Raw genomic sequence first — 13,476 nt, forward strand, 5'->3', positions numbered from 1 at the left:
TTGTTTATTTGGTTCCGAGGGTTAAAAAAATGTCACTTTAGCCCTTGAAGTTGAAGTGATTCAAAGTGATTCAAAATTTTATCTAGGTTCATTTTATTGTTAGTTTACTAATGGAAAAAATGGTGTAAATAATGAATGTCAAATTTGTAGGTTAAACATAAGTGAGAAGCAAAAAAGAATTGCAATAAACAAATTAGAATAAACAGAAAATGGCAACAAATGTATAAATAGGGTAAAATCACCTTTGTACTATATTTTAAAATAATCCTTCCAACTAATTATTTCTCTTCAAGTATCCAATTTTACAAAAATTATCTCAAAATTTAAATCCAACAACTACTACAATAACCCAACCCCGAGTAAAATATGATTAATTAATGCATTAATAAATTTTCTTATAAATTGGAGGGTTTATTTAGAAAACTGAGAATGAAATTTCAAGAAGAAAAAAAGTATTTCCAAGCCTAATAAAAATTGGAAAAAGAAAAAGAGAGAAAAAAAAGGTAAACATAGATATAAAATATATTTTCAAGTGGAAGAGTTTGTATATTTATTATTTGTGGTTAACCTACAACATTTTAATAAATCATTTAATTTGAAAAATATGGGCCAGCCCAAACATAATAGCCCACTGAAAAAGCCCAATGGCTTCCATCTCAAATATATTGCACATTAATATGGATCATGTTTAATTTTTGTGTCACACAATTGTAGAAAGAGAGATTAGGACAAGAGATGAAACATGTGGGGCCCACATTATTGATGGATGGCTAAGTGTTTGACTTTAAGGAAAGCAATGGGCTATAGCTGGTTATTTTATTATTTATTATTTTTATTCTTTTACATGCAAGATCATAAAGTAACATGCTATTTTCAGAGGGAATATATGTTTTTTTTTTTTAATTTCTAGAAAGGAAAAAAAAATAATAATTGTAATAATGCTCTCACTTTTGTGTACTCCAATACAATATCCTTTGGCTACTTTATCTCACATCCAACACAATTAATTTAATTATATTCCCAGTTTCAATTGTGCCTTCATCACACCATCTCTTCAACTAATTATGAAACATTATTTATAAATCTCTAAAGTAATAAACATATTTTCAAAGAAAAATGAGTGTTGGTAGAAATATGTTGACAAATGTTTAGAGTTTCAATTAATGCACAAATTATGCATATTTTTAGTACAACAAAGATAGGATATGAGCCAATTTGAATATAATTCAACTTGTCAACACATATATCTTTAACCAAAAATTAGAGGTTCGAATCTCCACGTTCACATATTTTAAAATTATAAATCTCATGACGTATAATGCATTAATCAATTAAACTATACTCTAGTTAGGAACGGTCATAAAAAAATAGTCTACTCTAAAAAATCGTTCGCGAAGTGATGCACACTCGATTTCAAACATCTCAACAACTTTTTAATGCATTTTTTATGCACAAATGTATGTATATACGTACTTATATGCATATTGATCCCTCTTTTTACCAAAGAGGCAATATGAAAGAGTTGAACATGTTCTTGAATTGGACGCATCCAAAAATGTTCCCCAACAAATAGTAAAAGAGAATAAGATGGGAAGTATTTTCTCTCTTACGCTCGCTTCAAGAATAATAGTTGTTATCGAGAAGGAGAGATAATTTTTTTCTTTCGGTACAACAAATATGGAAATAGATGATTGAATTAATCTCCGACTTCTAAAAAAGAAGTGAGATATTTTGATCGTTGAGCCATATTCACGTAGACGTTAATCGAGAGACGTGAGAGATGAGAGATTTTTCTTTATAATTGGTGTTATAATGAATTAAAACACCCAAGTGGGGAGCACCATGAGAGTAGAGGGTATCATAATACATAAAAAAAATGAATAATATATTTGAAAAAGAGCAAAGTTTTCAGCTTTCTCGTTGACTTGCCCTAGAAAGTCTCTGCCATATGTTAGAGCTTCATTTTAAAGGGAATCCAATTCCCGCCTCCATCTCTCTCCTCTCCCCCACTTAGATTCTTTACTCATACATCTCCGAGCAGAATAAACAATCTTCAAAACGAGGAATAAAATTTTACGTTTTAAATTGTCGAAGACAAATTAGAGAGAGAAGAAAATAAAAATCTTTAATGGGTGAAGGAGAGGAACAAACTCCATTTGTAGTCTGTCGCTCTAAAAGTCAATTAACAGGTAAAAATTTACCCGTCCTTAAAAAAACTTATAGTTCCACCCCTAACTGTATCCGTTCTTCCTTCTTCGCTCCGCTCGGGTCTACTTCTCTCGCTCCTCCCTTTTTATGGAGAGTGGGGTTAAATTAGGTTAGATTAGGGGAAATTAGTAGAGGGATGCATGTGGTAATCAAAAGGAAGGGAAAGGGAGGTTTTTGGGGGCAGGGAATGCAGAGAGTGTATTGGTTCCTTATTGATTGTTGTTTTGTGGGGGAGAGGGAATAACTTTTGGCCATGCCAAAAAGATAGGCCATTTTTCTCCCTCTCCTTTTTTTTTTTCTTTTTTTTTTTTAATTTGTTTTCCCTCTCCTTTTCCTTTTGTAAAAAGGTTGTCTTTTGAAGGAGGGGAGTAAACTTTAATTTAGTGGACAAATATAAAGAATTTAATTGTACGATTTTGTCTTTATGAGTAACTTTTTAATGACAATAGACTTCACATCATTTTTAATACGATACTGACATGGCAAAGCAATGAATGAAAAGAAAAAAGAGTATATGTACTGTTACAAGTGTTTATAATAGACATGAGTTATTCCTCTCATTGTCAATTGGTTGTGAGGGAACCCCATGAATATTAATATCATATCAGGAGCCCAAAACGCTTAAACGAACAACCGATCCAAAAATGGGATCCGACCAAGATCGATGAGCTAAAAGAACCACGATCTTGAGAAGGCATATTAAGGATCCCACATTGAAAAGAGAAGAGACCTTACAATGATTTATAATAAACATGAGCTACTCCTCTCATTGTCAATTGATTTTGAGATGAATCCGTGAATATTGACATGTTGTAAAAAAAAATCTCTTTTTTTTGAGTGTGTATCTTTGTTAATGGTTGATGCTTTATGCTTTCATAGTGCATCAATATTATTCTCTCTCTAGAAATATATAGAGAGTACTGAGAGAGAGAGGGTTTATAATGTGATTCTCTAATAGACCAATGCTAGCAAGCATTTTAAAAAAATGCTAAGAAATTCCACTACCCAATATTCAAAACCTTATCCTTAATTTGGTTGACATTAGAGAGAGAGAGAGAGAGGAATTTGGGGAAGTGCATGCAGCTGTTTTAAATTATTATTTCCAAAGAGAATTTTAGATTTTATGTTCATATATGCCTTTGGACCCCAAACAATATATATATATATATATAATATATTCTCTACTATCTTACTTTTTCTTTGTCTCAATTATGAACTTACTTTTGTATTTGTTCTAAAAATATATTTCTTTCCCCCTTTCATATTCTCAAAATTTTATTTTAAGAATACATATGACATTTTTTTAGAGATAATACAAAACATATGAATCACTGTTAACGTATAATAATTAGTAATGTTAATAGACATGTGATTATGTAGCCAACCAAAACATATCAAAAAATTGGAACTTCGAATTTTCAATCTCAAATTACGCGTTAAATTGAATAATTTCGTATAGGAGTAGCCCGGGAGGGAAATTTTGACCATAATTTTGTGGCAATTATTTGCGGCCAACATTGACTTTTGTTTCACAACTACCAAATTACTAGTTTCATTTTCATTGACCATTCATCTCACTATCTCACCTTCAATTATGTACATAATGTTCATACTTTGTCGCCATTTTATTTATTTGTTTTTTGAATAGGTGTTTGACATCTCAATTTGATTCGAGTACTTTTAAAAGTTTGAACTTTTAATTAATTTTTTAGGAACAATTTCTGGGTATAGCATATATTCGTCTCTGTACTTTTCAATTTTGATTTTGATCTCTATATATAGTTAATTTCTGTTCATTTTGATTCATGTACTTTAAAACATTCGTTTTGGTCTATGTACTTTTAAAGAGTGACCATTTTTTTTTATCTTTATTGGTAAATTTTTAACACAAATTTTATATACAATGAAAAATCTTCCATATTGTTACATTTTAAAACATTTTACGAGTGAGATGTCATGCTAAAATTTTGATTGAGATAAACATGAAAATGACAGGACCAAAATGATCTCTTTTTTAAAGTACATGGACCAAAAATATCGAAAGCAAAGACTAAAATAAACAAAATTTAAAAATATAAAGACAAATAGATGTTTTGAAAGTATAGGAACGAAAACAAACGAAAACTAAAAGTATTAATTTCGTATTTAAATATACTAATCCTAATTCCCACACTTACCTAATTTCTGATTTACGGTTATTTTTCATTGCAAGTAACAACATTATTAACAATAGAAATTATTGGTCAACTTTAATTAAAAGAAAGAAAAGTAAAAAGTTGACACAAATGAGTAAGAAAGGCATAATAATTATAAATAATTAAAGTAGATAAGTCATTGTCAATAAAAAAAATTATCATGAAAATGAATGAGTGGATTTTTTTAAAGCCAAAGTTAGAGAAATAAACACAATCAATTAGATTTACCAAAATAATTTTGTAAACAAAATCATTAGTAGAGGGAGCGCTGTAAAAGGAGGAAAAAAAAAATTAAGCTCTTCGTACGACGCCGTTTTATATGATAATGAATGGTCAAAGTTTTCAACTGCATGCATATACAAAATAAAGATTTTTAATAATAATAAACCCTACTTTTGTTCTTCAAAGTTCTATCATAAAAAAAAAACTTTTAAAAGCTTACTATTAAAGAGGAGACATATCAATGAGAGATATTTTTTTTTCCTTTGGTGGGTGTCCAAATAAATAAATTCTACTGTTTTCTTTATTAATTCCTCCACTCAATTTGCATCATTAATGTCAGAGATTTTATATAGTAAAATTATATATATAAGGTTAAAGATTACTTTGTTCTGCACATCCATTAAAGTTAATATATATATATATATATATATATATAACTTTTGTTGAATTTCTATAACTAGAGTTCGTTGCCTAGACTGACCAACACTATGATTAACAGGGTTTGCTATGACTTTTTACTAGCGTCTGATCATTACTGAGACTTTTACTTCTGTTCAATATATAATGACAGAAGTTAACTTTGGTTGGTTAATCCGATCAGTTCATAGATGGTCGGCAAGTATGATGGTCTTAATGATGATTCTACACGTATTTCGCAATGTATCTTATTGGTGACTTTAAGGCTTGAACCCAAAACTTACCACAAGACCCCTGGTCCCTTGCTAATTCGTCACCCTCTAAGATACTTGAGTTTCTTATATATTTGATAAATGATGAGGATGAAATGTATTTATAAACTACAAAGATTAAATGTTACAAATTTTTAACTACATAGACTACATTATTACATATTAAAATTCATGAATTAAATTGTTACCAATTTGTCGACCTCTTCAACACTATACTTCAATTATGCTCTTCGAAAAGGAACATCGACTCTAACAATTCCAACAGTGACTAAATCATTATAAATTAAGATTCGTAGACTAAATCAATCACTACTTTAGTAAAGGTACATGAACCAAGCATATTTTTTATTCTATATATAATTATCATTAATAAAGTAAAATGGTTTAGGGACCAAAATGGTAATTTAATTTGTGTCAGTTATTTTCCACCTTCAAAATAAGAATGTGATAAAAATAAAAATGATAAAAAAAAAAAAGAGTATAAAGTAACTATATGTATTTGGTCTAGATTAGGGAGTTGATAACTATTTGAGAATAAACTGATCTTCAAAGATATGAAAACATGTTAATTTTTTTTAACCCTATATTCTAGTACAATCGAGAAATTATTATTTTTATTTTCAAATTATCAACTTGTTATAAACGTTAATATTTAACCCACAAATAGTGTTTAGCCCCAGCAAACCCACACGATTATAGTTTTTAAACATAGTAATTCAGTTTTGTATTTGCTTTTGGCTTAGAGACAATTTAAATTTATCAAATGTCATGGCTATATGATTTTTTTAAGTAATTTTTTCGGTCCAACAAACATGGGAGGTATAGATTCAAATATCTATTTTTAGGGACGATAATATATACTTTAATCAGTTGAATTCATATTCAGAATTACGTCACATATATATAATTATCAAACTCATATATATATATATATATATATATATATATATATATATATACGTACGTGTAGAGAAAATTGGAGGGCATATAGGTTGGTTTTGTGGGTATTTGACTTTGTGAAAGAAAAGCAAAGTAACATTGGAAGATTCGATAAATGAACCTTAGAAGATTATATATAGAGAGGAAAATGACTTATTAATTTAAATTTATATGTTTAATTTTCATCCAACAGAATTGAATATGTGGAAAAATATAAAATAAATAGCGAGAGATATCATTCAAATTCCACGGTGGTCATTCACCTAAAATATTAGACGGTTATTTTACGAGATCATTGAAGGGTAAAAAAAAAAAAAGGCAGGGCAATAATGAAAAGAGAAAGAAAGGAAAAATTAAAGAAGGGGGAAAATCCAGCTAAATAAAATGTCAAACTTAGGGTTGACATGGGAATCTCCTGCTGGCTGACTGCTGCCTTGTCACGTGATGATTTGCACGTGTGCCATGCTCAGTCTCATCATCATTATCTTCTAAAAAGTAATCTCATTTCTTTAAACCCAAAAAAAATAGAAAATATTTAAATCTCTCTTGCATTTATATTACAATCTGTTTTCATCTCTTCAATTATATACAAATCGCACACTAGATTTGTGATGAGTGTGATTTTGGGATATGAGTTAAATGAATATTTATTTGTTAAATTATAAGTTTAGTTTTTTAATTCTAAAAAAATATTTTTTATGTTATCGTCAAAATTTGAAAGAGTATTATAAATTTATAAACTTTCAATTTTGTAGTTAATAATTTTTTTTTATTTTTTTATTTATTTTGCATCCAGTAAGTCCTAGATTTAATTATTAGACATTTTTTTCTTTTTAATTTAGAGATATGTTAGAGGTTATTGAATTTCTAAATTTATAAGACATAAAAAGTTTAATGATCTATTAGACATCTTTTGATGTTCGGTGACATACTTGACACAATTTTTAAAAATTATTGTTAGTTTGGTAACATTCATGTTTCTTATTTTTAGTATGTTTCTTCTTTCTCAATTTTTTTTATAAACATTTTTCTTATTTCCCTTTCCAAAATTTTTCAAAACATAAATAAAAAATACCCCATCTTAACTTATAAAAAATAATAAATAGTTACGAAAATGCAACTATATTTTATTTTATTAAAAAAATGAAACAAAAAATGGGAAGCTTACCAAATAAGTTCTCAAAACTTATCGTACTGAAATTGGAAAATAATGCACTAAGCCTATAATTTTATTATTTTCATTGTTTATTTATTTATTTATAGATCTTCAACCTATAATTATTGAGAAAAAAAGAAAAGAAAAAACAACATTTGACTCCATGTTGAACAATGATTTATGATGATGGATTGTGAGGGCCAGCCCATTGATTAAACCTTTGTCATGCAATGGGTGGATAAGTAGTGATTGATGTGGGAGGGAGTGGGAGGGTATTTCCTTTTTTTTTTTTTTTTTGTCTTTCTTTTTCTCCAAATGCATTATTATTAATTTGGCATAGAAATAGGGAGATATATTTTGGCATAATCCACTAGAACCCATTCATATCTTATAGTCAAAGAGCTATAGATATGCTTTGAGAGAGAGAAAGAGATTGGACAGGCAGCCACTAACACCAACCAAACAAAAAAAAGCAAAAACAAAAACAAAAATTAAAAATCTTTTTTTTGAAGCATGGTTAAACCAATTTGCAAAAGGTGAAAAAGGGTATCTTCCTATAAACAAAGAGCATAGTATCTCACAAGCGAGAGTGAGAGAGAATTAATCGATCAATACTCATCTTTTGTTGACCTCTATTAATTTTCATAGAGAAAAATATAGAGGAAAATATTTTGGTGTTGATGAGTAAGTACGATATTGTTCGTGCTAATCCCATATGTGAAGAGAATACCCAATAAGAATTGAGTGGAATTTTGAGAAACTTTAGTTGGAATAATATAATTTGTGGAATATTGAAGCAAGAATTTCATATTGAGACAAAGGAGAATATAATCTCTTTTTTCATAATTTAGGGTTCAGAACATTTGCTTGTGATAGGTCAATTCAATGGCTTGGCTGCTCAGAAAAATTAAAACGGATCTTCTCAGAGAATACTTCTTACTTCTTATGGTTGGCTAATAAATTTGTCAACTCTTATTTATACCCATCAACATAAAGTAGACTTTGTTAATGGTAAAAACTTAAACTTTACATGAAAATCAAACCAAACTACTTTAATTTGGATTTGTCCCTTTAGTTTGGGTTGTGGGTTGGATTTAATTTGACAGAATTGAAATTGGGTTGTGGAAAAGGATGGAAATTTGGAATTGAAATGGACAGTATGGCATATTCACCAGAATCCCCTGTAATAAAGAATGGAAAAGTTTGATGGGGTGAGATTGGAAATAAAGGGAGAGAAAAAGAAAGAAAATATAAATTTGCAAGTCATAAAGATTTTTGGTAAAGCAAAGCACATAGCTTTCTCAATTCAACCCCAAAACGTGCTTTTGTATTTTGTGTCCTTTTATTTAACCTCAACGGCAGAGAAAACACAGGTCAAATCCTCAATGCTCAACAAGCTGCCTTCTCTCTCTCTCTCTCTCTTTCTCTCTGCTCTTTTGGCGGCCATGAACAACAAAAACCAGAGGACTTGTAAAACTCTCAAACCCAGCTTTCTCATTCCCTCCCTTTATCCATTCCCTCTGATGAAACTCCATTAGACCTGTTTTTTTCTCTCGGTATTCGTGTTCTTCCCTCAACTTTTCCTAAAGCCCATTTCATTTCAGTTCTCTCTCAAAAGGAGAGGATTGGATACAGCTACAGAGGGGCTTGTTTGAGATCTGGGTTTTGTGTATTCACTTCTGTTTTGGCACTTTTTGGGGTCTGTTTGCCTGGTTTCAAGCTTTGTGTGGTGGTGGGGGATTGGGATCTGAAGACTGTCAAATGGGTAGTAAATGGAGGAAAATGAAGGTGGCTCTTGGTATGAATCTCTGTGTTTTTGTTCCCAAAACACTGGAGGACTCTTCCCCTTCGCCTGATTCTGATTCCACCGAGAGATTTTCTGATGCTGCCCTTCTTTCTCCTGCGCATTGGGGCTCCTCTCGCCCTTCAACCCCAACCCCTTCCTCTCATGGCTTCACTTTCTCCAAAAGTGGCAGTAAATCTTCAAAGGTCTGTTTGGTTTTTTGCCTTTGTTTTGTTTTCTATGCACTCAAAATCCTGATTCTCTATGCTGAGTTTTATTGGCTTTGTTTCCTTCTGAGCATAAAGTAAAGTTATGGATCTTGAACCTTTTTCCCCCCCAATTCTTTAGTTTTTCACTGGATGGAATACTGTGGTTTTTAGAAAGGCCATATGAACTTGAGTGGAGTGGAGGTTTGTCTTTTTTATTCATTTGGTTTTTTTTTCTTCTCTTGTTGATATGTATACTGTTGTTGAAGAAACTAAGAAGGGAAAGCAGAGAGGAAGAAGAGATTTTAATTTCCTTGTTTATACTTTGGAATCTTGCAAATGGGAAGAGAGAATCCATTGAGACAGAAATCAACTTTTGAGTTTATTGTTTTAGTTCTTGTTGTGGGTACCTATATATCAGAACTTTTGCCATTTTTTTTATTGTTTCTTTGAGACTCAAATTGATCTCTTCTTCAAATCCTCATTTCAATGGGTGGGGTCACAGAGGGGAAGACAAAAGTGGTGATTTTAGTCCAAAGAGGGCATTGGATATTAATAGAATGTAAACCAAAAAGAAGGTTGAAGGAAAAATGTCATTAAATTGAAGATGGGCTTTTGACAGGCACCCTTAACGTTCGTTTCGTGTTTTCCCGGAAATCTTAAAATCGAAAAAAGAGACAACCCACATAAATCATACAAATAAGAAGTTTTCAAATAGGGATCTCATCTTGGGAATATTGGAACACAAAGATTGCAGAGATCTTTTTTCCTTGAAATTCTTATGATATGATGAGAGAAAAAATTACAGGCTACAGCTCTATGATTTTTCTCCTAGTAGGAATCCATTTAAATGAGTTTCTTCCTATAAAATCATCTCTCATGTTCCTCAGTTTTCTAATCTCTGTTTTTCATTTTTTGCTCTGGTATATATGATTAGGAAGAGTCTAGTTTATTATCAAACTTGTTTTTTGTCTGCTAAATATCATACATAAGGAATTACTGAGGAGTGGCTGTATTCTAATATTGTGCACCATCCCGGCTGCTCGGTTCTTCATTTTGTGGTGTTATTTCTAGATTTTGAATCATGTTATTTCTAGAAATGTCTTGAATGTAGTGAGATTTCCATTTTGTGGATGATCATCAAATTTATTGCTGAAAACAAAATGATTGTGTATTTGATACGTTGCTACCGCTACTGAATTTATTTGACTGATATCTGCGATCTTTGACATGTGCAGCAAACGTGCTCGATTTGTTTGACGAAGATGAAACAAGGAGGTGGACTTGCCATTTTTACTGCTGAATGCTCGCATTCCTTTCATTTTCACTGTGTTGTGTCGAATGTTAAACATGGCAATCAAATATGTCCAGTTTGCAGAGCAAAATGGAAAGAAATCCCTGTGCAAGGTCCCAATTTGGACCCTCCTCGTGGAAGAACATCAGTTGGTCCTACTGGCTGGAATCAGAATAATGCTTTAATGACTGTTGTTCGACGATTACCTCCGCCTCGAAGGGATTTGAGTCGGCGTCTCATCGTTCCCCTATGTCAGGCTCCCGAGCCAGGTGTGTTCGACGATGATGAATTGTTAGGTAACCAGACTATTTGTGCTGAAAGTTCTTGCAACAGAAATGGTGAAGATGTTGACTCCAATAAAATAATAGAGATGAAAACATATCCAGAGATCTCTGCTGCTCCAAAGTCCAAATCCTATGATGATTTCGCTGTACTCGTCCATCTTAAAGCGGCTGCTTCGGTTAAGAGACAGAGTTGTACTGGAAACCAGGCTAGTTTGCCTCAATTTTCTCTGACTCCCCGTGCTCCAGTCGATTTAGTAACAGTTCTTGACATCAGCGGTAGCATGGCGGGTACTAAACTTGCATTGCTAAAACGAGCAATGGGATTTGTGATACAGAATCTTAGCTCCAGTGACAGGCTCTCTGTAATTGCCTTCTCTTCAACAGCCCGCCGCCTCTTTCCTCTTCGTCAGATGAATGACACGGGTCGCCAACAGGCCTTGCAGGCTGTCAATTCTTTAGTTGCAAATGGTGGAACCAATATTGCTGAAGGTCTAAGAAAGGGTGCTAAGGTGATGGAAGATCGAAGGGAAAAGAATGCTGTTTCGAGTATAATACTGTTGTCGGATGGCCAGGACACGTACACGGTCAGTGGTTCGGGGGTTAACCAATCACAACCAAATTACCAGTTGCTTCTCCCTTTGTCAATGCATGCTAAGGACGAATCCGGATTCCAGATTCCAGTTCACTCTTTTGGATTTGGTGCAGATCATGACGCTTCCTCTATGCACTCGATTTCTGAGATATCTGGGGGAACCTTTTCGTTCATTGAGACTGAAGCTGCAATCCAGGATGCATTTGCGCAGTGCATTGGGGGGCTTTTAAGCGTCGTGTTGCAGGAACTACAAGTAGCAATTGAATGTGTGCACCCAAATATCCATCTTGGATCACTAAAAGCTGGAAGCTACCCAAGTCGTCTGATGGTTGGCGGACGCGCAGGACTTATTGATGTCGGAGACTTGTATGCTGATGAAGAGAGAGACTTTCTGGTCTCAGTCAATGTCCCTGTAGAGCCTTCCATAAATTCAACACCGCTGCTAAAAGTTCGATGTGTTTACAGGGATCCCATCACCAAACAAACAACGACGCTGGAGAGCGACGAAGTTAGGATCGAGAGAACCGAGATGGGAGGACAAGGGGTAGTGTCTGTGGAAGTGGACTGCCAATGTAACCGCCTCCAAGCAGCCGAGGCAATGGCGCAGGCAAGAATTGCAGCTGAACAGGGGGACTTAGCTGGTGCAGTTGCCATACTTGAGAAGTGTAGGATGGCGTTATCGCAAACCGTGTCTGCTAAATCCCACGACAGACTGTGTGTTGCCTTAGATGCTGAGCTCAAGGAAATGCAAGAGAGGATGGCGAGCAGGCACGTATACGAGGCATCAGGAAGAGCGTACATTCTTTCAGGACTAAGCTCACATTCTTGGCAAAGAGCAACAGCAAGAGGCGACTCAACTGATAGCTCAAGTCTCGTCCAGTCCTATCAAACCCCATCGATGCTCGAGATGCTAACTCGGTCGCAGGCTACGTTTCTGGGCAGCCCATCAACTCAGAGGCTTCTGCAGCCATTGTTGTCTTGTGGATCACAACCAAAACCAAGGTAATGACCATAAGAAAGAAAAAAGGAATAAAGATTTTGAATCCTGTTGGCCAAGAAGGGATGAAAATGAAGAAAGAAGAAGAGGTGGGGGAATTTTTGCTGTTGTTTTGATTCCTGTACTGTACCTGTAAATGAATAATTGGGAGAAGGGTGAAAGCAGATTTTTGGGAAGTAAAAAAAAAAAAGTTTAGAGAGCAATTCTCTGTTTTTTCTTTTTCTTTAAATAATTTTTGGGTTTTTGGTTTTTCTTTCTTTGGTGTACATAAAGAGATATGTTTTTTTTTTTTTTTTTTCCTTTTTTCCTCTCTTCAAGAGAATTGGGTATAAGTGTGTGATTGTGAACATCTTTGACAACTCTTGACCTAATATATAGTTTGCTTGCCTCTCAATTCTTTACTCCTCTCTCTTTCTCAATGAAAACACTTGGCAACTAGAGGTGTAAGTAGGTCGGTTTGGGTCTCTATCTAGCATGAGAGCGTTTAAGGTTATCAAAAGCTTCTGCTAGTCAGGTTTCAGTGAGGAATCTTCATTTAAAATGGGATGGAGGAAATTTCATCTCTCTCAAATTTTAGGGACGGGATGGAAGATCAACTCTATTTTCGATTTATGTCCTTATCTCGAATTTTAAAAATTACTTATATATATTTCTTTGTCTTTCTAATTCAATTATTGTAAATATTTTTCTAAAACTAATCATTCCAGTTAACAACATTGTAATTAAGAATTTGTTTAAAATGGGATGGGAGGGAATCCCAAAATTTGGGAAGGGTATTTCCGATTTATTTCCGTATCTCGATTTTTAAAACTTAGTTATACATACTTATTTACCTTTCTAATTAAACTATTATATAAAAATAATATTTTTAAAAACTAATTGTTGACCCATAAATTTGTCGACAAAATTAT

The 13,476-nt window shown here is 32.9% G+C and overlaps 1 protein-coding gene across 1 annotated transcript; it reads left to right on the forward strand.

Annotated features, from left to right (window-relative positions):
* Positions 1–8,693: 8,693 nt before the first annotated feature.
* LOC111006655 (E3 ubiquitin-protein ligase WAV3) lies at positions 8,694–12,959 on the forward strand. Its single transcript, XM_022278691.2, has 2 exons — positions 8,694–9,398; positions 10,637–12,959. Exons 1-2 carry the CDS (start codon positions 9,171–9,173, stop codon positions 12,572–12,574), a joined length of 2,166 nt encoding a protein of 721 aa, XP_022134383.1. The 5' UTR covers positions 8,694–9,170; the 3' UTR covers positions 12,575–12,959.
* Positions 12,960–13,476: the final 517 nt, after the last annotated feature.

The sequence above is a fragment of the Momordica charantia genome (genome assembly GCF_013281855.1).
Source record: "Momordica charantia cultivar OHB3-1 chromosome 4 unlocalized genomic scaffold, Mcharantia_2.0 BLBB01000004.1, whole genome shotgun sequence".
Classification (NCBI taxonomy): domain Eukaryota; kingdom Viridiplantae; phylum Streptophyta; class Magnoliopsida; order Cucurbitales; family Cucurbitaceae; genus Momordica; species Momordica charantia.